Raw genomic sequence first — 22,460 nt, 5'->3', positions numbered from 1 at the left:
CGCGCTTGGCGTAGTATGCGAGCGGCGGATTACGCAACGGAGTTTCCGTCACTTTTCAGCAGTGTGCACATACCCTTAGGTGTGACAAACATCCAAAACATTAAGAAATCAGGAAGTGGGGCACACCTTTTGTATCTTGTGTGAAAATATTCTTAATGTCCATACTTTGTGGGATCATAAAAGCAAGTTAGTATTTGAACCTCCTGTTTGTTTCCCTTAAAAGAAAAAAAAACAACTTTAATTGCTCACCTTTAATGACCATAGTTCGCGTTTTTCTGTACTTATTTTGTGGTAAAACATATTAGTTTGTGAAGGGATCTAGGGCATCATGTAGACATCCGCTGAGCCATGGGTCTCTAAACTGCGGCCCTCCAGCTGTTGCAAAACTACAAGTCCCATTATGCCTGGTCAGCTAAAGCTTTGGATTTGGCTGTCCAAGCATGATGGGAAATGTAGTTTTGCAACAGCTGGAGGGCCACAGTTTGGAGACCCATGCGCTGAGCACTTAAACCTCATAGCTGTACATTAGTAATGGATTATCAAAAGTTTCCACCATCTGTCTCAGTACATGTCCACTGTAAGCTTACGATTTGGCAAATCGCCTTGGCAGAATTACTTGTTTCTGCATTCATAGATGGCCCTTATTTTGGTTGCTAGTTACTATACAGAATAATATTTTGTATTTATATAGCACCAGCAGATTCTACAGCATTTTACAATTTTGGGGGTACATACATAGACAAAGATATGAGATACACATGTAATTATCCATGAGGAGTGAAGGCAAGAGCTTAGGCTATGTGGAAAGGATGGAAACGAAAGGCAGAGGAGCAAAAGTGCTTAATTGTTACTATGGTCGGCCATCTTTATAAATAGGGCAGCAAGACGGCAACAAAAAGCATAATAGGTCTTTATTTGAGTTTCAGCATTGCCAAGTATAAAATTGTTGTGCCCAGTTTGACAGAGAAATAAGTTCTCTCCAGCAGTGCTTTTTCCTTGCGCTCAGAGATGCTGGGATGTTTTGGAATTGTTCCCAGCATCCAATAGTTGGGAGTGTGGAATCTATCAGAAGTGCATTCCAGTTTAAAGGGGTACTCCAGCGGGGGGGCTATTTTGGGATCTGGCCGGGAGGAGGTGTCTGAGAGAAAAGACGTCCACTCACCTCCCCGGATCCAGGTGTCTGACGCGGGCTCGAGACGTGACGTCTCAAGTCCGCTCAGCCAGTCGGTGACAAAGGCGGGATCTGAGCGGACTTGAAACAGATCCCACCTCTGTCACTGGTGAGCGGACTTGAGATGTCACGTCTCAAGCCTGAGTCAGATTCTGCACCAGGAAGCGGCCGGGGACTGGAGCGCCGCCTCCTCCCCGGCCAGATCCCAAAATAGCCCCCCACTGGAGTACCCCTTTAAGGCTATGTTCCCACACAGTATTTTGCTCAGTATTTTGCAACCAATACCAAGAGTGGTTTGAAAACACAGAAAGGCAATGTTTACGCACTGTTAAAATTTAGTGGACGGTCGCCATTTAATGGCAAATAACAGCAATTATTTGACATTAAAGGGCGACCATCTACTAAATTCCCACAGTGTGTGAACATAGCATTTCTGTGTTTTCCAGCTCCAGTTGGTGTCTTCATTTCTTCTTCACTTCCTGATTTGGGCTTCCCATGATGCACTTCAGCTCCTGTGACATCCTAGTCTCCCCCCCCCCCTCCTCCTCCAAAACACACACACTCCTCTTTCTTCAGTCATGGGCAGTTCAAACACACAGTTCCCAGTCTGCTGCACACACACACACTTTCACTTAGCAGTTTAAATAGTATACATTGCACAGTGAGCAGTATTGCCGTTACTGATTAGGTCAGGGCTGAAGGAGTCCTGACAGGCAGCAGTCACTGAGAAAAGAAAAAAATGACTGTGCTGGGGAGAGAGGAGGTGTGTGTGTTGGGGGTGGGGGGTGGTTAGGGGGTCCTGTAATTGTTAATCTGCACAGAGGAAGGAGATAACAGGATTCATATGCTCACTGACTGTTACTGGGCACCGGGAGGGGGAGGAGGGGGAGGAGGGGGGTCCCTGTAACTGAGGAAAGAGAAGATTTATTCACCGACTCTGTAAAACTGTTATATGGCTTACATCTTGATCATCCAATCAGAGCTGAGCATCCTGAGTCATCTGACAAGGGGAGGCTGGCCTAACAGGGCTTAGGGCCCTATTTCACAGGACGATTATCGTTCGCATAGTCATTAACGATCTCAAACGACCGCTATTGCGAAAGACCTGAAAACGTTCACTCATTTCCATGGAGCGATAATCATTACTTATGATCGTATTTGCGAAAAAATTTTTCTTCGCTATTGCGTTCGTATCTACTGCAAACGACATCTTATTCAATGCAAACGATTTGCGAACGTTTTGCAAACAAGCAACGATAAAAATAGGTCTAGGTCTTATAAAGCGATCAACGATTTCTCGTTCGGTCGTTAAATTGTTAACTGCATTTCAACCGAATGATTATCGTTTAGATTCGAACGATTTAACGATAATCTGAACGATAATCGTCCGGTGGAATAGGGCCCTTAGACCAGTTTCCCTCTTGATGATGTAATTGTCCCAAGATGGCTGCCACAGACAGAACAGCCTGGGGTCAACAGTCATTAGGTAAAAATTAGTTTACTTCCTGGTGGATGGATTGAGGGGGGAAAGATAGGGAAGGGGGGCAGATAGGTGATTGATGCATATTATCACGTTATATAACTTTGTAATGTGTTTCATTTGCTAGTAAAAAGTTTTTCACTGGGGTTGTACTTAAGGGTGCCTTCACACGTACCACATGCTGCGAGTCGCAATGAAATCCGCTGCAAAAATGATTACTATGTAACTTAATGGCAATGTATTTCCGCAGCAGCGTATTATGTGCGTTTATTTGTACCATGCAGATTTTTGTGGGAAATCCGCTGCGATACAGTACGTGTGAAAGCACCCTTAAAGTGTTATCTAGGATTTAAAAAAGCCCAACTACTTTATTCCAAAAACAGCACCAGTGTGGTTTTACAATTGAGCTTAATTCACTTTAATCTGCAAAACCACACCCAAACTATAGGGATAAGGGTGGTATTACACGGAACGATTATCGTTCGAAAAATCGTTAAATCGTTCGGATTTGAACGATAATCATTTCGTGTAATAGCAGGCAACAATTAAACGACCAACGAGAAATCGTTGATCGTTAAATAGGATCTGGACCTATTTTTATCGTTTGATCGTTCGCTCATAGTTCAGTGGAATAAGAATTCACAGCTGATGCAATAGCGACGACTAAATGACTGCAAGAACGATCATAAAACAACGATCATAGTTTCGTGTACTTGGGCAAACGATTTCGGGTCGTTTGCCTTAGCGGTCGTTTAGATCGTTAATCGTTAGTCGTCGTAAAATTGCTTGGTGTAATAGTACCTTAAGAGTGCTGCTATTTGTGGAAGAAAGCAGACATGTTTTTGTAAGGCTGGATAACCGCTTGTTATGCTCAGCCAATCGCGGCTGAGCAGCTGATGATGCGCTGGAGGGGGGCCGGCATAAGGGAGGGCTGGAGCAGTCAGGCCGGTCTCCTGAAGATGACATGATTGTCCCAAGATGGCGACCAGGGGGGGCCATTCATTTAAATAACACACATTACAATGTTGTATAACTGCACCTTTTTTCTTTCTTAAAATGTGTTTAGTTCAATTTGTTAAAGTCTGTTAAATAATTCTTAAAACAAGACATGTTGCTTTCAAGTATAACGAATGATAGGAGTCTGTTTAATAGACATAAGTGTTACAAAATTTCTGTCTGAAAGAAAATTCTGAGCTAGATACTAGCCTTCTGTCTTTGAGGAGTCATGTCTCCTGATGTTGGAGAGCTGCCCTGGTAATCCTATCATGAGATGATTGGTCACAGCAAATAACAGACTTTAGTTTGGGGCATTTTGACTCCTCAGAATGGAAAATATTGTTCTAGCTAAACAGTATTCTTCTGTCTCTAATCTGTTTTTCATTTTATTTAAAGGCTGCTAAGAACTGATAAATGCTTAGATGATATATAAATAACTAAAACCAGCATATTATATTTGTTCTTTTTAGTTGTATCTGTCTCTAGCAATGACAGCCACTTGCATCTAGGGTTGCTCCCAGTTGGAACTGCCCAGATATGGAATAAAACGGTATCAGTATTATTGTACAAATGGCATAAATAGTGGCTGTAATATATTAGTTAAGAGGATTAACTGTAATAAAATTTTTTTTAAATTTTTGATGACCCTGGACGTACAGTTACGCCATGGAAGTCTGTCACCTCACCGTTAATGACAGGCTGCATCCGATCTATTAAAATATAACAAGTGTCATTGCGAACGGCATACACGAAAAGAGGGGAAAAAAGTGCGTGGATTACCGATTTTATGTTACTATATATATATATATATATATATATATATATATATATATATATATATATATATAGTAATTTATAAAAAGTGATTAAAACGTCAGATCTTCACAAATATGGTATTAATAAAAACAAGAAATCATGGCCGAAAAAATGACACCCCATACAGCCCCGTAGGTGAAAAAATAAAACTGTTATAAGCGTCACAATAGGCCCGTTTTATTAATAATTAATTGCCCAAAAATAGATTTAATTAAAAAAAATATATAACATTAGAGAATCTGTGTAAACCTGCATGTGGTTGTGTTCGGGCTGACCTACAGAATATTGGTATCGTGTCGCTTTTACCATATAGTGTTTATATCTTCATAAATAATATATTTGGGATTCCATCATACATGTTATAGTAAAATGAAAGGCGCCATTACACAGTATAACTATTCCTGTAAAAAACAAGCACATACATGGCCTTGTAGATAGAAAACTGAAAGTGCTAGAGCTCTTAGAAGGGGAGGAGGGTAAAACAAAAGCGCAAAGATCAAAATTTGCGCGGTCCACTGGGTCATTTTGGGCCTGGTCCTCAAAGGGTTAAACACCCTGGTGATAAAGGGATGTTAAGAATGCAGCAGCCTCACTGGCTCTCATGAACAGTTGCTGCCATTTTCCCTTGCATTACGTCTAAATGGTTATAGTCATCACATCTTAGGCTGTGTTAATACATTGAAATTTTAGGTGCTTGTTTGCAATGATTTTGATGCAATTGCGTAAAAATTTTAGTATTTTACCACAATTGTGCAAATCCAATTAAAAAAAACACCTTTTATTGCAGCAAAAAGAACATCCTAGGTTCAATTTAAGCTGTATTCACACATTACATTTTTGTTGTGGACAATAAACCGGATTTTGTTTTTTCTTTTAATTATAGGTTTCTGCTCCTGGGATGTAGGTCCGTCAGCCTGTAACTTGGACGATCAGCTGAAGTTGTTTGTGTCCCGTCATTCAGCCACTTTCTCTCCAGAGGTGAAAGGTACCTATTTTTCAATATTTTCGGCTGTGTCCACACGTTTACAGTTTTAATAAGAGACTGATTATGTGGGCTCTGCAGTTTTGTCTAAAGGCTGTCCCATGCTCTGAGCTTTGATCTGCTAGATCAGTGATCTGCTAAACAAGCTTATTACATGCCTTGATAATTGTGCATTCTTATGGTGTGTTTAGACAGAGATTTATCTGACAGATTTTTGGAGCCAAAGCCAGGAACAGACTATAAACAGAACAGGTCATAAAGGAAAAACTGAGATTTCTGCTCTTCTCAAATCCATTCCTGGCTTTGGCTTAAAAAATCTGTCAGATAAATCTCTGTGTAAATAAACCACTAAGAGCTCTCACTCTCACTCCAGCAAAAAAGAAAAAAAAATTTTTTTTTGAATCAACTGACAATTGCCTGTAATAAATAGAATCTCAAGCCTTCCAGTCTTATCAGCTGCTTTATGTCCTGCAGGAAGTGGTATATTCTGTCCAATCTGACACAGTGCTCTCTGCAGATTTCTTTGTCCGTCATGTCCCAGATGAAAAATACTCTTAATAAATTGGCTTATATATTTCTGTTCTCTTACATAAGTTTTAATGATTTCACTACCTCCATGTGATTGTAGTCCTAGAATGCACACATGTATTTTCATTCTCATCTAGCTTCAATGATATCTGCACTGAAACCTGAACAGTTAGGCTTTGTTCACATGGTGCAGTTTTAGATTCATTTAGCTGCGGTGTGTTAGAGCTTTTAAAAGCTGTCAGCCTTTCTTATTTACATGTAGTTTCCTTCCTTTTGTTTTAAGTGACTGCTACACCTGACAAAATATTGTTTTTTTTGTGTTTATGGTAAGGGCAGCTTCACACACAATGGATCGCAGCGGAAATCTCGCTGCGAGACCCATTACGATCCAAGGTCCTGTTAGTTCCTATGTGAATACATACTTGTAGCAGGTCTTTCAGACTGCTCTGAGTATGTTTATCACCCGCCCCTTTAAAGGAGAACTTCGGACAAAATGTATTTTTTTAGATATGTTGTTACATAAGCAAAGTTAGGGTATATTCACACGGGCGGGCTCGCAGCGAGATTCTCGCTGCGAGCCCGGCAGGTCCTGTCAGTTCCCATAAACTACATACTTGCTGCGGTCTAAACGACCGCAGCGAGTATGTAATTATACCGCGCTTAACCCCTTCTACTCCCGCCGGCTCCCCCGCTGTAAGCAGCATACATTACCTGTCCTTGCTGCACGGGTCCGGCGTCCTGCTCTCCCGCCCGGCCAATCAGTGGCTGCGGCTGGGCAACACACTAATTGGCCGGACGGGAGAGCAGGACGCCGGACCCGTGCAGCAAGGACAGGTAATGTATGCTGCTTACAGCCGGCGGGAGTAGAAGGGGTTAAGCGCGGTATAATTACATACTCGCTGCGGTCGTTTAGACCGCAGCAAGTATGTAGTTTATGGGAACTGACAGGACCTGCTGGGCTCGCAGCGAGAATCTCGCTGCGAGCCCGCCCGTGTGAATATACCCTTAGACAAATTTCTAATGTATGACACAAAAAAACTGCAATCTGCGATGTACCTTCAAATAAGAACTTCTATCTATATAAATATTTTATGTACACCGAAAGGGGGAAGTGGTGCAGCTCACAGGTCTAAGTGCAAATGACTGAGGTTAAAATATATAGTATGCCCCTACCTATAGTGGCATATGAGTACCAAGAAGTGTAAACAAAAATTATATAGTCCTCTAAGTCACAGCAGCCCTATGTGATATAGTATTGAAACATGATAAAATAACAATATCAAATGCTGATTTAATTAGCATATATAAAATCACATATAATGATCATGGAAACAATAAAGTACAATAAAAGATACTAGTAAAAATGCCGCCGGGCCCTGGCGGGAAAATAAATAAATGAATATTTGGATACCAGCACTGCGGGTTGAGTCTGTAATGGGTGATGTCCGAACAGCAATAGGCAGAGTAGCTATAGATATAATAGGCAGCTATGTGCCACGGAGCTTGCTGTGTACAGTAGTTCAGATGCAGTCACGTAGTTGTGGCAGTTTGTGCTCCCCAAGGTAGCAACCTTGTATCAATCAGCAACAATGAATGTTTTGCTGGATAAACGGATAGCAATCCATAGATAGTCTATAACCAACAGTAGAAAATCACAAACTGTAGATTTGTAGCAGGATTCTTAGTCATATGCTGCTGCCAAAAACTGCTCTGGAGACATGAGCCTGGTGAGTATCTGTAGTATGTCAGTATACTGGTACTGAAATGGCTGGGATTGCTGGGATCTGTAGTGTGTTTGTCAGTATGCCAGTATTGGAATGACTGGGATTGCTGGGATCTGTAGTACTACAATGCCAGTCCAAGTACATTCTACAGACACATGCTTATTTGTATAGGGTGAAGGTTGTGTAGTAGTAAAGAAAGCGTCCGGTGTCTGTGACACCTCTCACCCGTCCCGATGGAGATACAGCAGCAGAAGCGATCAGGGCCAGCCTGTGGCAATGCGTCCTTGTGTAGTGGCAGGAGCAGTTCACACACTCTGCGAGGCTGCGCTCTGGATGTTCTCACCGTCCTCTTTTTGTCAGTTTCTGATGCAGCAATATTCAGGTGTAACTAGCAGTTTGTTTGGCGAAAATGGCATACAGTATGTTGAATGGGGCCCCAATAGTTAAAATGGTGTACAGGACTTGCTCTTACACATGTGTGGGAATATAATGTTTATCCATACGCGTTTCAGAGTGTCAGGTTCACTCCATCAGTGGCACAGTATGTTTGTAGAGGGATGATACTTTTATCTCCCCCTAATTGATCACATGATCAGCCTATGTTCAGGTACATAGGAAAACCTGAACTGGATCTGGGTAATAAGAAAATCCGGACTGGATCTGGCATGTTATCTGGCAATTCTTATAATCATAGGCATTGAGACATGAGGAAAATAACAATGAAGGTAGAGAAAAATATGGACAAACATGAATCCTACTAAACAAAAACACATCCAATAGCTATCGATAACCAAACAGCAAATAAAAATTATTAGTCATGTGGTACATACAAATAATGAAATAATAATCGTATAATTTTCCATTTAAATATATATTAGTAAAGGTATTATTTCGCAGGGAAAGAAGCGGGTGTGATAATTATGTCTAGTTGCTGTTATATAGGCTGAAGACTTTGTTTCAACAGAGTTAAGCACATGGGTCAGTGAGACACTATGAATTATTAAATAAAAATCAGAGAACTAGATCATATGAGGTGTTCCTGGGTGCGGTAAACCTAAATGCATGGGGTAAAAGATCAATCTGGAGTGATTAATAGTGCAGTGAGCCATGGGGCCTAGGCTACAGGGGCAGATCCGGTGCCGTGTAGGATGGCCTGACACGTATCTGACCATGGAGAAGAGGCCACATGGTGTAAAACAGATAGTTATAGGAACCCGAATAGTTCCAATTCGGCATTTAGACCTGCAGGCTCAAGGCTGTCAAACTCAAATATTTTTTTGTGATTCGATGCGGGACATTTTGCTGATGTAATCACCACCTCTCCAATCCCTCGGGACAATCTGGATGGCTGCAAAGGACAGGTGAGAAGGGTTGCACTGGTGATAGGGCTGGGCGGTATACCGTGAAAATACCGATACCGTCACTGGCGTCGGTTAACCGACCTCAACTTTGCCAGGACGGTATCTGCGGTATTTTCACCTTCATCTACCCGTCTGAGCCCTAAGCTGCACAGGTTGAAGGATGTCTCGTGTGCTGTGTGTGCAGGGACGCACAGACAGCACATAAGAGACTAGCACTGTGTGTCAGAGCGCCCTGCATCACCCGCCCGGCACAGCAACAACAAAGCCGCCACCCGCCCGTCCCCACGTCCCCCAACCCCCCGGCGTGTCAGAGCGCCCCGCATCGCCCGGCACAGCACAACGGAGCCGCCACCCGCCCGTCCCCATGTCCCCCAACCCCCCGGCGTGTCAGAGCGCCCCGCATCGCCCGGCACAGCACAACGGAGCCGCCACCCGCCCGCCCCCGCGTCTCCCCCGCGTCTCCCAACCTCTCGGCGTGTCCGAGCGCCCCGCGTCACCCGCCCGGCATGGCACACCACCCTTCTCGTCTCAGCCAGTTTCCGCGGCAAGCACATGCCTCTCAGCGGCCCGGCACAGCACAGTGGAGCCGCCACCTGCACGGCCTGTAAGAGCATCACGGCCAGTCTTCTATGTGCTGTCTGTGCGTCCCTGCACACACAACACACGAGACATCCTCCAACCTGTTCAGCAACACATGAGAAAAAGAGCAACGTTTCTGACCACAACCGTGGTCTTTTCTCAAGCCAAATAACATTTGGCTTAAGAAAAGACCACGATTGTGGTCAGAAACATCACTGTTTTCAACATAAATGTAAAAAGGTGGAGATTTATTCACAGTCCAACTGGAATGCTGCTACTATATGAATAGAGATAGATAGATAGATCTTTCTATCTCTTCTATCCCCTATCTATCTATCTCCTATCTAGTATCTATCTATCTATCTATCCATCCATCCATCCATCCATCTCCTTGAATGATCAATAGATAATAGATAGATGGATACAGATAGATGGATACAGATAGATGGATACAGATAGATGGATACAGATAGATGGATACAGATAGATGGATACAGATAGATGGATACAGATAGATGGATACAGATAGATGGATACAGATAGATGGATACAGATAGATGGATACAGATAGATGGATACAGATAGATCTCTTCTATCTGTATCTAGCTATCTCCTATCTATCTATCTATCTATCTATCATCTATTGATCGATCAAGGAGATAGATGGATAGATAGGAGATAGATAGAGAGAGAGAGAGAGAGAGAGAGAGAGAGGAGATAGATCTATCTCCTATCTATCTTTATCTATCTCTATCTATCTCCTATCTATCTATCTATTGATTGATCAAGGAGATAGATGGATAGATAGGAGATAGATAGGCAGAGGAAATAGATGATAGATTGATAGATGATAGATAAACCTGTATATACTACATACACATCATACTGTATACACTCTGAGTCCCTATAGTACATAGCTATATACATGTCCTGTGGTGTGTCCATAGCTGTATGCTGTATATACACGACCTGTGGTGTGTACATAGTTTGGGTTGCTGCTCATTGAGTTACTGTACTTTTTTAAAAACATAATATTCCCAGTTTGGTATGGCCAAGTGGGTGTGGCTTGTAAAAGGGGGTGTTGCTTACAAAGGGGCGTGTCATAGTTATCGTCCATTTATCGTTACCGCAGCTATATATGCGATAAACCGAGATATTGATTTAGGCCAATATCGCCCAGCCCTAACTGGTGACATTCTCTAAAGTGAAGTGATAGGGGATGTCATTTCTCCTTTTTTGATATTACGAATGTGCTCCGAAATCCTGGTTTTCAGTTGCCTTTTAGTCCTCCCAATGTATTGCTTCGGGCAACTGCACTGGATCACATAAATAACGCCTTTTGAGTTACATGTCAGAAGTTCCTTGATGTCCCACTTGTAATCATTGGCTGTAGATGTGATTGATGTGATACTTCTAGGGGTGTTAATGGTTTTGCACCCCATACATGAGCCGCACTTGTGAAACCCAGGAACATCTAACCATGTTGTTCTGTTTTTGTTTGTTTTTCTAACAGTAGTAGCAATTTGTATTCCCAGATTGGGAGCTTTGGTATAGATAATGGGGGGTTTTGGGGGTAGTAGTGTTCCTAGAATTTTGTCCCTCTTAATTAAGTGCCAGTTCTTTGAGATGACTCTCTCAACTTTCTTGTACCCTACAGTGAAGGGTAGAATGATAGAATCTGACATTTCTGCCGGAGTTCTCACTGTTGGATCAAAGAACGTGTTCCGATCCAAGCGTCTAACTTTATTTAGAGAGGTTTAACTTTATTTATTTATTCAAACCTCTCTAAATAAAGTTAGATGCTTGGATCGGAACACGTTCTTTGATCCAACAGTGAGAACTCCGGCAGAAATATCATTATACCCTTCAATGTAGGGTACAAGAAAGTTGAGAGAGTCATCTGAAAGAACTGGCACTTAAGAGGGACAAAATCCTAGTACAAAAAATTTAGTAGTTAAAAAAAAAAATTTGACATCACGACTAGGGTGTATTTACATTGTGTCCAGCAGAGGGTGCAGTATATGTAAACCTTACATGGTAAAAATAGCTGGGGGCCTTTCCTGTGCTTTACTCACATAATTCAGGTACTGTGGCTCCCCGCCCCCAGCCTTACAGGTGCCATGTAGTGCAGGTGCCCCCCCCTCCTCCTTCACTTCCAGCTTCAAACTATCCCGCAGCTGGCTCACCGCCCAGCCGCGGCTCTCTGCTCACACATACCGGCCTCCGGTCTGCACTGACCCACACTGCATGCTGGACGGGGAGGGCGGACAGTGTTTGTGAGCCGCGTCCACCCTCCCCCACCCTGCAGGGAGCATGGCCCTCCCAGTGCTTCCTGGTGTCCCCAGCCGGCATGCAGTGTGGGTCAGTGCGGACCGGGAAGGTATGTGTGAGCAGAGAACGGCGGCTGGGCAGTGAGCCAGGCGCAGGATAGTTTGAAGTTTGAGGCTGGGAGGAGGGGGAGCGGAGGGGGCAGGATAAAGCCCTTGTGTAATAAGCAGCGCGGCCGGCGGCACAGATGTGATGGGAAGGGGAAAGGTACTACTCCCCCATCATCTGCTCATACTATGAGCATTTCCCATAATTAATGTACATTAGAAATTTGTCTAACTTTCCATAAGTAATAACATGTTAAAAAATACTTTTGGCCGAACTTCTCCTTTAAGTTTTAGTTTGCACTATTCTGCTGTATACCCCATGTAAACTAACCCTGACCACAATTTGTGGCAAGACACTGCAGCATAATGCTATATCTGTGAGACATGTAGTCAAAAGCACAAAATAACCAGGTCCTACCACATGTCGCAAGAAAATAAGGGGTAAATCGGGGATTGAGCATTCCTCATATTCCGCTTATCCTGCCTTTAAAATGATGTCTCAAATGATGTTGATCTTACCATTACAGTGGTGCCTTACAGTGAATTACGAGCATAATTCGTTCCGGGACCCTGCTTGTAATCCAAATCCACTCTTAAACCAAATCTGTTTTGGGTCTGTTCCTACTATGTCATCAAAATTGGAGTCAAGCATCTCCTTTCTGAAACGTGATTTACAAAATAAGGTGATTAGAAAGGTCCAAGAGTTAGGGCCCTATTACACAGAGCGATAATCTATCAAATCAGGTAAATCATCGGCTGATCGTTGTCGTGTAAACTTGCTCAAAAATCCTCAGCCGTAGGCAGTGCATCGCTACGTACTGTATAGGAGTGCATTACTGATGACACTAAAATATTGACGTTTGTACTTGCCCATCCCCCGTTTACTTGTGTTCCCCGCTCACTGCTGATGCGTCTGGCCCTGTCTTGAGTGACAGGCCACTTAGCCGATCACTGGCATCAGCCTGTCTCCGCCAGTGATTGGCTGAGCAGCCTGTCACTGAAGACAGGGCCAGACGCATCAGCAGTGAGCAAGGAAAGGCTGCAGGACACCAAGGGAGAATAGGTAGGTATAAACTTCTTTATATTTTATCTAAAAAGCAAGGGTTCCACAGACATAAGAAAAGAGCCAGCTCTCCACCAGTGTGCAGTTGCTGCGCAGGATCCAGTGCTCCAATGGTGCGTTTCAACAATATGTAATCAATAAAGTTTAGGATCAGCGTCTGCATTATGTGTCCTTTATTTCCAAGCCCATAAAATCAAGTCCAACACCTTGTATGTCCTGGGATCAGGCCTACATGTTTCTGGTATTGATACCATTACTTATAGCTGCCCACTAATTAAATGACCCGAGGTTAAATCACTATCACTGTCTCCTCCCCTCAGAAACATGGTGATGTAGATCCCTGACATTTCCATCAACACCATTCCTAATAACCAGGTCATGCAAAAACATGCACTTCAATACCAAGAAAGATACAAAAAGCCATACTTGGTACACCTAGTACAAAAAATAAATTCTGTACAGAGCTAATAATGAGGCAAAAATTCACGTCGCAAGTTGAGACCCAGAGGTGCTTTGGTGTCAAACAGTAACACCCAAAAAGCTTTTGTGTTTTGGAGCTTGTGCCTCCTGTCACCTCCTCTAGATGGCACTGTTGCCCTCTCAATCGTAAATGCACAGAAGGACGCATTTTGACAGGAAGGTACCTGAAAGATTTTTTTTATTACTGTGTGATGTCCTACAGATGCCTCAATATCCTAACTCTAAATTTTCTTGTAGTGCATCCCACATATTTTAAATACCATGCAGTACAACTAATAACATATGTTACATAAGTACTATTGCAATTGAGGAAGTTGCAGATTTCATACTCCTTATTGCCACTGCAATCTGTAGCAAACATATTGGCAAACACTAAAATTGTTTCCACCACACTTTTATAAAAACCAAGTGTGCTGTCTACTGGAAGCTTTTTTAGGGAAGGAGATAAACCATCATCTAAGGTCTCTACGAGACAATGTATAGCAGCCCTTGTGAATTATGACGTTCAAAGCGGAATCTTCTTGCAATATATATATATATATATATATATATATATATATTATATAATATATAATGTATATGTTTTCACCATAGCACCTCGGGGTGCTTTGGGACGTAATTTTGCTTCATTACTAGCTCTGTACAGGTTGGAATATAAAAAATGTATTTTAGTTCTAAGTATAGCCTTGTAAATCTATTTTTTTCTTAAATTTTTAAAAATGTAATGCAAGTATACAATATAAAAATACAAGAGTATAAAAACATAAAAATCAGGCTACATAGCATGTACAGTGGGTGTGCCCTCAATTAAGCCGTCAATTAAACATATACAAATAATATAACGTGTACCTATATCACAAATAAAATTATCTGAAATTGGAGTACATTTAAACCACTGTCTCTTCAGTTTTACCTCATAACTGTTAACATTCCAAAAGGCACAAACATTAGTATAAGTTGGAGTGCAGTAGGTAAATGAATCAAATGTGAAGACCTTCCAAAAGAAGACAGGAAGGGGTCCATCCACTGATGGGTAAGAAGAAAAGAGTAGTAAGTAGAGAAAGCAAGACTAAGAGAGAAGAAAGGCGGGATCCAGTTAGCTAAAAAGATTAAAAATACAGGGGAGTAAAGTATCACATAGGGTGGTACGCCCGCCACTTAACCTGAGACCTGTCAGCTCAGCCAAGAGCAAAAAGCGGGCCCTCCTTGTAGGTCGACCAAGCTAGCCACAGACCGTCAACCTTGTTGCTCCTTGCACGTTCCTCTGCCATCAAAGACTTCATGCGATGGAGGAGATCCAGTTTAGTAACCCAGTCAGCTATGGAGGGTGGCTTGTTGACTTCTTTGTCTGGAAAGGCCCTGGAATCAAAGACAAGGCCAAACTAGGTGTTTGAAGAAAACAGCTGATTCCCCATCGACATGACAGCACCACCAGAGAGAGGGACTCCGCCCCCCAGGGACAGGAAACCTAGAGAATAAAAGGAAAGGCCCTCCTCTCCACCCTCAGTGGTTTCCTGTCCCTGCAGGGAGCCTGGAGATGTAGCATGCTGGAGCTCCCTCTAATCCCTGGTGGCTCGGTGCGGCCGAGGGGGAGTCTCAAACGGGCCCTAGTTGGGTTCATAAGCCCACACTCACAGTCCTGGAGGCCGGCTGGACGCTCGTGCGCCTCATCGCAGGGCTGTGGAGCTTGATCCGGCCGGCGGGAGAATACCCGGAAGTGACGCGCGGTGACGCGTCACGGGATTCTCGGAGCGCGCGGCGGATGTGACGTCAGACGCCGGGCACCAGGAAGCGAGGCGGGGAATTCAAAAGCTGCACATCGTGCCGGAGTGAGTGGTGGCCAGCATCTCACAGTCTTTGTTGTGTGCCAGCCAGCATGAGCGAGAGGAAGAAGGATGCTGCTGGGCCAGCAGAGAAATCCAGGGTAACAGACGGAGGCACAGAGTGGTGAGCAGTATCTGTCTGTATTTTTTGTTACATTACTGAATGAAATGTGGTTTGATAGGAGTCTAGGCCTGCAAAGAAGGAGTGTAGAATTTGCAAGGGGAGACTGCCTACAGATTATGACAGACCAACATGCGAATCCTGCATTGATAAGATGGTGGCTGCAGAAACACCTAATATATCCTCTATTCTATCATCCATGAAGTGAGACGGTTTCTTTTTTCCTGTTTTTCTCCTTCTCTCTGTTTCTCTATTATGTTAAATAATATAATAAGGGCAGCTCTCTCAGGAATTATTTTTTTCTATTTTTAGGGATTTAATTAAAGAGGAAATCCAAAAATCCCTTGTGCAGGTATCTCCTGCGGTTGCACCTGTTTCTGCTCCTAACCCCGCTACTCCAAGTACCTCTCAGGAAGCAGTAGCCCTTGCAGACACTGAGTTTGAAGAGGGGGTTATTGATGAGATAGAGGCGGAGTATTCAGATGATGAACTTTCCGGGAAGCCTTTATTCTCAGTGGAGGATGTGGATACTCTAGTTAAGGAGGTACGCTCCACTATGGAGATTGAGGAGCAGAAGGAACAGAGATCCGTGCAGGATATCATGTTCAGTGGCTTAGAATCCAAGAAAAGAAGGGTGTTCCCGGTGCACAGAACCATATCAGCACTGATTAATAGAGAATGGGCAAAACCTGACCGTAAAGGCTTTATTCCTCGTGCCGTAAAACGGAAGTATCCGTTTGACGAAAAGGAGGTCCCATCTTGGGAAGGGCCCCCCAAGATAGACGCAGCTATTGCAAAGGTTTCAAAAAGGTCTCAGCTGCCTTTTGAAGACCTAGGCACGTTAAAAGACCCCATGGACAAAAAAGCGGATGGTTACCTTAAAAAAGCCTGGGAGTCTTCTACGGCTACGTTTAAACCTAATGTAGCTGGTACCTGTGTTGCCCGGTCAATGTTAGTCTGGTTAACACAACTGGAGGATGCAATTAAGGCCAAGGAGTCAGAAGAGACTATTCTATCCTCCTTGGCTCAACTTAAGAAGTCTACCTCTTTTTTGGCAGATGCCTCAGCCGATGCGCTCAGATTCTCAGCCAGGTCAGCAGCATCATCAAACTCAGCCAGAAGAGCTATTTGGCTTAAGAACTGGTCTGGCGATGCAGTTGCAAAAGCAAAAATTTGCAGTTTTCCGTGTGAAGGAGAATTTTTGTTTGGGTCAGAACTGGACAAATTATTGGAGAAGGCAGGAGATAAAAAGAAGGGGTTTCCCTCCTCCTTTCAACCAAACGCCTATAGATTTTTTCGTCCCCAAAGTAGGTGTGGATTCAGTAGAAGAGGATCGGACAGAGGAGGAAGAGGTAGAGGATACGGTAAATCTAGGGGCTACCTCTTCAACCAAAAATCCGATACCTATAAGAAGCCATCTACCCAGTAATACTGGGATCAGGGTGGGGGGTAGATTAAAATTTTTTGCCCAGGAGTGGAAGAAGATCTGTGGCAGCTCCTGGGTCCTGAGATACATTCAGGAAGGTGTGGACTTTGACTTTATCTCCCGACCCCCCACACGATTCGTAATAACGAAGAGCCAAATGGGAGAAGTAGGGGCTAAGACTCTAGAGAAAGAAGTTATTTCTCTTATTGATAAGGACGTGCTTGTCCCGGTGCCACACGGTGAAATAGAACAGGGGTTTTACTCTACACTCTTTTTAGTTCAAAAACCCGATTTATCCTTTAGGGTCATTATTAATTTAAAACCCCTTAACAGATTCCTAAAGTATCAGAGATTTAAAATGGAATCCATTAAGTCCACAATAAATTTATTACAGAAAAATTGCTTTATGGCCTCCATTGATTTAAAAGATGCCTACCTGCATGTACCCATACACAAACAATATCAAAAATACTTGAGGATTGCTATACGGATTAATAATAACCTGTGTCACCTTCAATTCCAGGCCCTTCCCTTTGGAATTGCAATAGCCCCGAGAGTTTTCACCAAAATAATCGCAGAGATGGCAGCGCACATTCGGGAAGGTCCAGGTTTGTTCATTCCATACCTGGATGATTTTTTGCTGGTAGCTGAGTCAGAGCAGAAACTAAATACTCAAATAGTGAGAACCCTAGATATTCTAGATAAGCTAGGATGGATTGTAAATAATGAAAAATCCTTTCTATCCCCAGCCCAGCAGAAAAGATTCCTAGGAATAGACTTAGACTCATCTTCTCAAAAATCCTACCTACCAGAAGACAAAATACGCAAACTAAGGGATACAGTAACCGCAGTACTACAAAACCCCAGAATAACCATAAGGAAGGGTATGTCTCTATTAGGTCTATTCACTGCAACCATCCCAGCAGTACCTTGGGCCCTAATCCACAGTAGACCCTTACAAAGACGCCTTTTGGAGGTGTGGGATGGGTCTCCCAAAGGGTTAGACAAAAAGACAGTCATTCCCCATGAAGTCACGGATAGTCTTTCCTGGTGGTTAGTAGAGAAAAATCTCACAATAGGTTTAGGTTGGAATATGTATTCTCCAATTTTGGTCACAACTGATGCTAGCCCTAGGGGGTGGGGAGCACACTTAGGGGAGTTGGACTTCCAGGGTAGTTGGGATGGATCTTTCAGGGATAGATCCTCAAACTATCGTGAGTTAGCAGCAATATTAGAAGCCCTAAAATCGGCAAAACATTATGTTAAAAACTCTAACGTGAAAATATTATCAGACAATTCCACCTCAGTGGCACTTGTAAACAAGCAAGGAACCACAAAAAGTACGGCTTTGCTGGACCTCTGTTACAAAATATTCTCCTTTGCAGAAAAAAATCTACTATCCTTATCAGCGGTTCACCTAAAAGGAACACAAAACATCAGGGCAGATTACCTCAGCCGGAATTCACTGCACCAGGGAGAATGGCAACTAAACCCGGAAGTTTTTCACATGATCACGGACTTATGGGGAATACCGGAGGTGGATCTATTCGCCACAAGAGCCAACCGGCAGGTGACAAAGTTCTGTTCGCTGTCTCCCCGGGACCAGCCTCTAGCAATAGACGCATTGTCACAGACTTGGAGGTGGAGGCTAATGTATGCCTTTCCGCCGTTACCTCTTCTTCCAAGGGTACTGAGGAAGATAAGGCAGGACAGGGCCAGGGTGATTCTAGTGGCCCCCTTTTGGCCCAGAAGAGCGTGGTTTTCCTGCCTAACTCAGATGTCCATATCAGACCCATGGGTTCTCCCGGACCGTCCGGATCTTCTTCTTCAGGGGCCAGTGCAGCATCCACAAGTGGACAAGCTCCACTTGACGGCCTGGCTCTTGAAAGGTTAATCCTGAAAGGTAAAGGGTTGTCGGATGCAGTCATCACGACATTACAAAAAAGTAGAAAGCCTATAACATGTAAAATTTATTTTAGGATTTGGCAGGCATATTTTACTTTTATAGGCACCACGACAATAGACCTTGACAAACCGAACCTGGCTGCGATTCTGGACTTCCTGCAAAAAGGACTTGAGAAAGGACTAAAAGCAGCTACTCTTAAGGTACAGGTCTCGGCTCTAGGAGCATTATACAATCACCCGTTAGCAAAACACCCTTGGATTGTTAGATTCTTTAGGGCCTTAACTAGACTCTGTCCTAAGATTACTAATAGAGTGGCCCCTTGGGATCTTAATATAGTTCTCTCAGCCCTAATAAAAGCCCCTTTTGAGCCGCTAGCAGAGACGTCTCTAAAATTGCTAACTCTAAAAACTGTCCTGTTGGTAGCAATTACGTCGGCCAGGAGGGTAAGTGAGATGATTCACTTCTCGGCCTCGGAACCCTATACAAAGGTTCTAGAGGATAGAATTATACTTACCCCAGATCCAGCTTTCCTGCCGAAGGTTGCTTCAAGTTTTCACAGGTCCCAAGTAGTGGTTTTGCCTTCCTTTTTTGATAAGCCCACAAATGAGGAAGAGAGAGAGTATCATTGTCTAGATGTTAGGAGGGCAGTCCTTGCCTATTTAGACATCACTAGACCATTTAGGAAGTCAAAAAATTTATTTGTACAATTTTCTGGTCCCAATAAAGGGAACAAGGTGGCTAGAGGTACGCTAGCAAACTGGATCAGACAGGCCATAAGTTTATGTTATGTTTCCACTGGTCTTTCGCCTCCTCTCTCTCTTAAGGCTCACTCCACGCGTGCAGTGTCAACATCTTGGGCAGAGAAGGGAGATGTCTCTCTGGAGCAGATCTGTAAGGCTGCCACTTGGTCTTCTCCTCACACTTTTTTTCGTCACTACCGTTTGGATCTGTCTTCTACTTTTGATATTTCCTTTGGTAGAAGGGTCTTGCAAGCTGTAGTCCCACCCTGAATTCCTCTCTGGTATTCTCTCTGGTGGTGCTGTCATGTCGATGGGGAAAGCCGGAGTTACTCACCGGTAATGTAGTTTCCCCGAGTACATGACAGCACCATTACATTCCCACCCCTTAATACTCTATTTCTCACTGGGTGAACACCTAGGGGGTTCTGTTAACAGTTCATAGGTAAGGAGGTGTTTCCTATTCTAAAAGCAAGATGGATAAATTTATGTTATGATTATATGTTTGTACACCGTGTATATGCATGATTAAAAATTATAAGGCTCTCTTCAGTCTCGGATATTCACTGAGGGTGGAGAGGAGGGCCTTTCCTTTTATTCTCTAGGTTTCCTGTCCCTGGGGGGCGGAGTCCCTCTCTCTGGTGGTGCTGTCATGTACTCGGGGAAACTACATTACCGGTGAGTAACTCCGGCTTTTTGTCCCTCTCTTTTAAAACATTCAATACTTTATTTTCATATTTAAAAGGCCTTTAAAAATGAAATTAAAATATTGAATGTTTAAAGGGGTACTCCAGCGGGGGGGGGGGCGCCTTTTTTGTTGGTTCCAGCGGCGGGTCCCGCATTGCGGCGCACCGATGCCCGGTTCCCGGCCGCTTCCTGGTGGCTGACGCGGGCCCAAGACGTGACGTCTCAACCAGTCGGTGAAGGAGGCGGGATCCGTTTCAAGTCTGCTCAGATCCCGCCTCTGTCACTGACTGACTAGCTGAGCGGACCTGAGACGTATCATCTCGGGCCCGCGTCAGACACCAGGAAGCGGTTCGGGAACCGGGGACCGGAGCGCTGCTGGAACCGGGGAGGTGAGTGGTCCCAGCAAAAAAGTGCCCCCCTGCTGGAGTACTTCTTTAAGAGAGCTGGAGATAATCTGCTGTTTTCTTTATACATGGAAACCCCTGGGTCAGGGGATTACTCCAAGAGACTGTGCTCTTGGAGTGGCATACAGCCTGGGAGACATTTATGTCAAGAATCTGAAAGGAGTACTGACCATTCATTGTATTTCTTATATAAGCTAGATGTAGGCTGATTTGTCAGTGACCTCAGCATAGATGTCAAAAATGGCATTCCAAAGGGGTTTCAAGACCAATATTTATGTACCACTGTGTCAATCTCACCTTCAAACCTCCAATATAGATCTGAAGCCTCAGGGTAACATCGATGTAAGAGTTAAGGGTATCTGTACCACCAAGTCAAGATTTTAACCCCTTAAGGACCATGTGTGTGTACATTTACGTCCCCACTGCCTGGACCTTTAGACAGGAGGACGTAAATGTACAGTCATGGCCAAAAGTCTTGAATGACACAAATATTATATTTTCACATGATCTGCTGCCCTCTGGTTTTTATGTGTGTTTGTCAGATGTTTTTATCACATACAGAAATCTAATTGCAATCATATTATGAGTAGCAAAAGCTTATATTGACAGTTAGAATGAGTTAATGCAGCAAGTCAATATTTGCAGTGTGGACCCTTCTTCTTCAGGACCTCTGCAATTCTCCGTCATGCTCTCAATCAACTTCTGGACCAAATCCTGACTGATAGCAGTCCATTCTTGCACAATCAATGCTTGCATTTTGTCAGAATTTGTTGGTTTTTGTTTGTCCACCTGTCTCTTGATGATTGACCTCAAGTTCTCAATGGGATTAAGATCTGGGGAGTTTCCAGGCCATGGACCCAAAATCTCTGTTTTGTTCCCTGAGCCATTTAGTTATCACCTTTGCTTGAAGGCAAGGTGCACCATCATGCTGGAAAAGGCATTTTTGATCGCCAAACTGCTCTTCTGGTGCCATTCTTTATTCATGGCTGTGTTTTTAGGCAAGACTGTGAGAGAGCCGATTCCCTTGGCTGAGAAGCAACCCCACACATGAATGGTTTCAGGATGCTTTACAGTTGGCATGAGACAAGACTGGTGGTAGCGCTCACCTCGTCTTCTCCGAATTAGCTGTTTTCCAGATGTCCCAAACAATCGGAAAGGGGATTCATCAGAGAAAATGACTCAGCAGTCCACTCCCTGTACCTTTGCAGAATATCAGTCTGTCACTGATGTTTTTTCTGAAGAGAAGTGGCTTCTTTGCTGCCCTCCTTGAGACCAGGCCTTGCTCCAAGAGTCTCCGCCTCACAGTGCGTCCAGATGCACTCACATCTGCCTGCTGCCATCCATGAACAAGCTCTGCACTGCTGGTAGCCCGATCCCACAGCTGAAACATTTTCAAGAGATGGTCCTGGCGCTTGCTGGTCTTTCTTGGGCGCCAAGGAGCCTTTTTGGCAACAATGGAACCTCTCTCCTTGAAGTTCTTGATGATGCAATAGATTGTTGACTGAGGTGCAATCTTTCTAGCTGCGATACTCTTCCCTGTTAGGCCATTTTTGTGCAGTGCAATTATGATTTCACGTGTTTCTTTAGCGATAACCATGGTTAGCAGAAGAGAATCAATGATGCCAAGCCTCCTTTTAATCATGACAGATTGATCTCCAGCCCTGTCCTCATCAACATCCACACGTGTTAATGGAGAAATTGTTGAAACAATGTTAGCTGGTCCTTTTAAGGCAGGGCTGCAATGATGTTACAATGTGTTTTGCCAATTTAAAAACTGAAGCAGTAGAGGCCCTCAACCTCA

General features: G+C 43.7%; 1 protein-coding gene across 2 annotated transcripts in view; it reads left to right on the top strand.

The window, feature by feature from the left end:
• The window catches only part of MAP1S (microtubule associated protein 1S), a 59,154-nt gene that overhangs the window by 3,751 nt on the left and 32,943 nt on the right, over positions 1-22,460 (top strand). The window contains exon 2 of one of the 2 annotated variants that reach the window (XM_069962344.1): positions 5,347-5,448. In XM_069962344.1, coding sequence (XP_069818445.1) covers positions 5,347-5,448 — 102 coding nt within the window. Of the gene's footprint in view, positions 1-5,346; positions 5,449-22,460 lie in introns of those variants that run through there. The other variant, XM_069962345.1, reaches the window with a different exon arrangement.

The sequence above is a fragment of the Dendropsophus ebraccatus genome, chromosome 3 (genome assembly GCF_027789765.1).
Source record: "Dendropsophus ebraccatus isolate aDenEbr1 chromosome 3, aDenEbr1.pat, whole genome shotgun sequence".
In the NCBI taxonomy this organism is placed as follows: Eukaryota; Metazoa; Chordata; class Amphibia; order Anura; family Hylidae; genus Dendropsophus; species Dendropsophus ebraccatus.
Note: the sequence above shows the minus strand (reverse complement) of the source record. Positions and strands in the feature narration are given on the sequence as shown.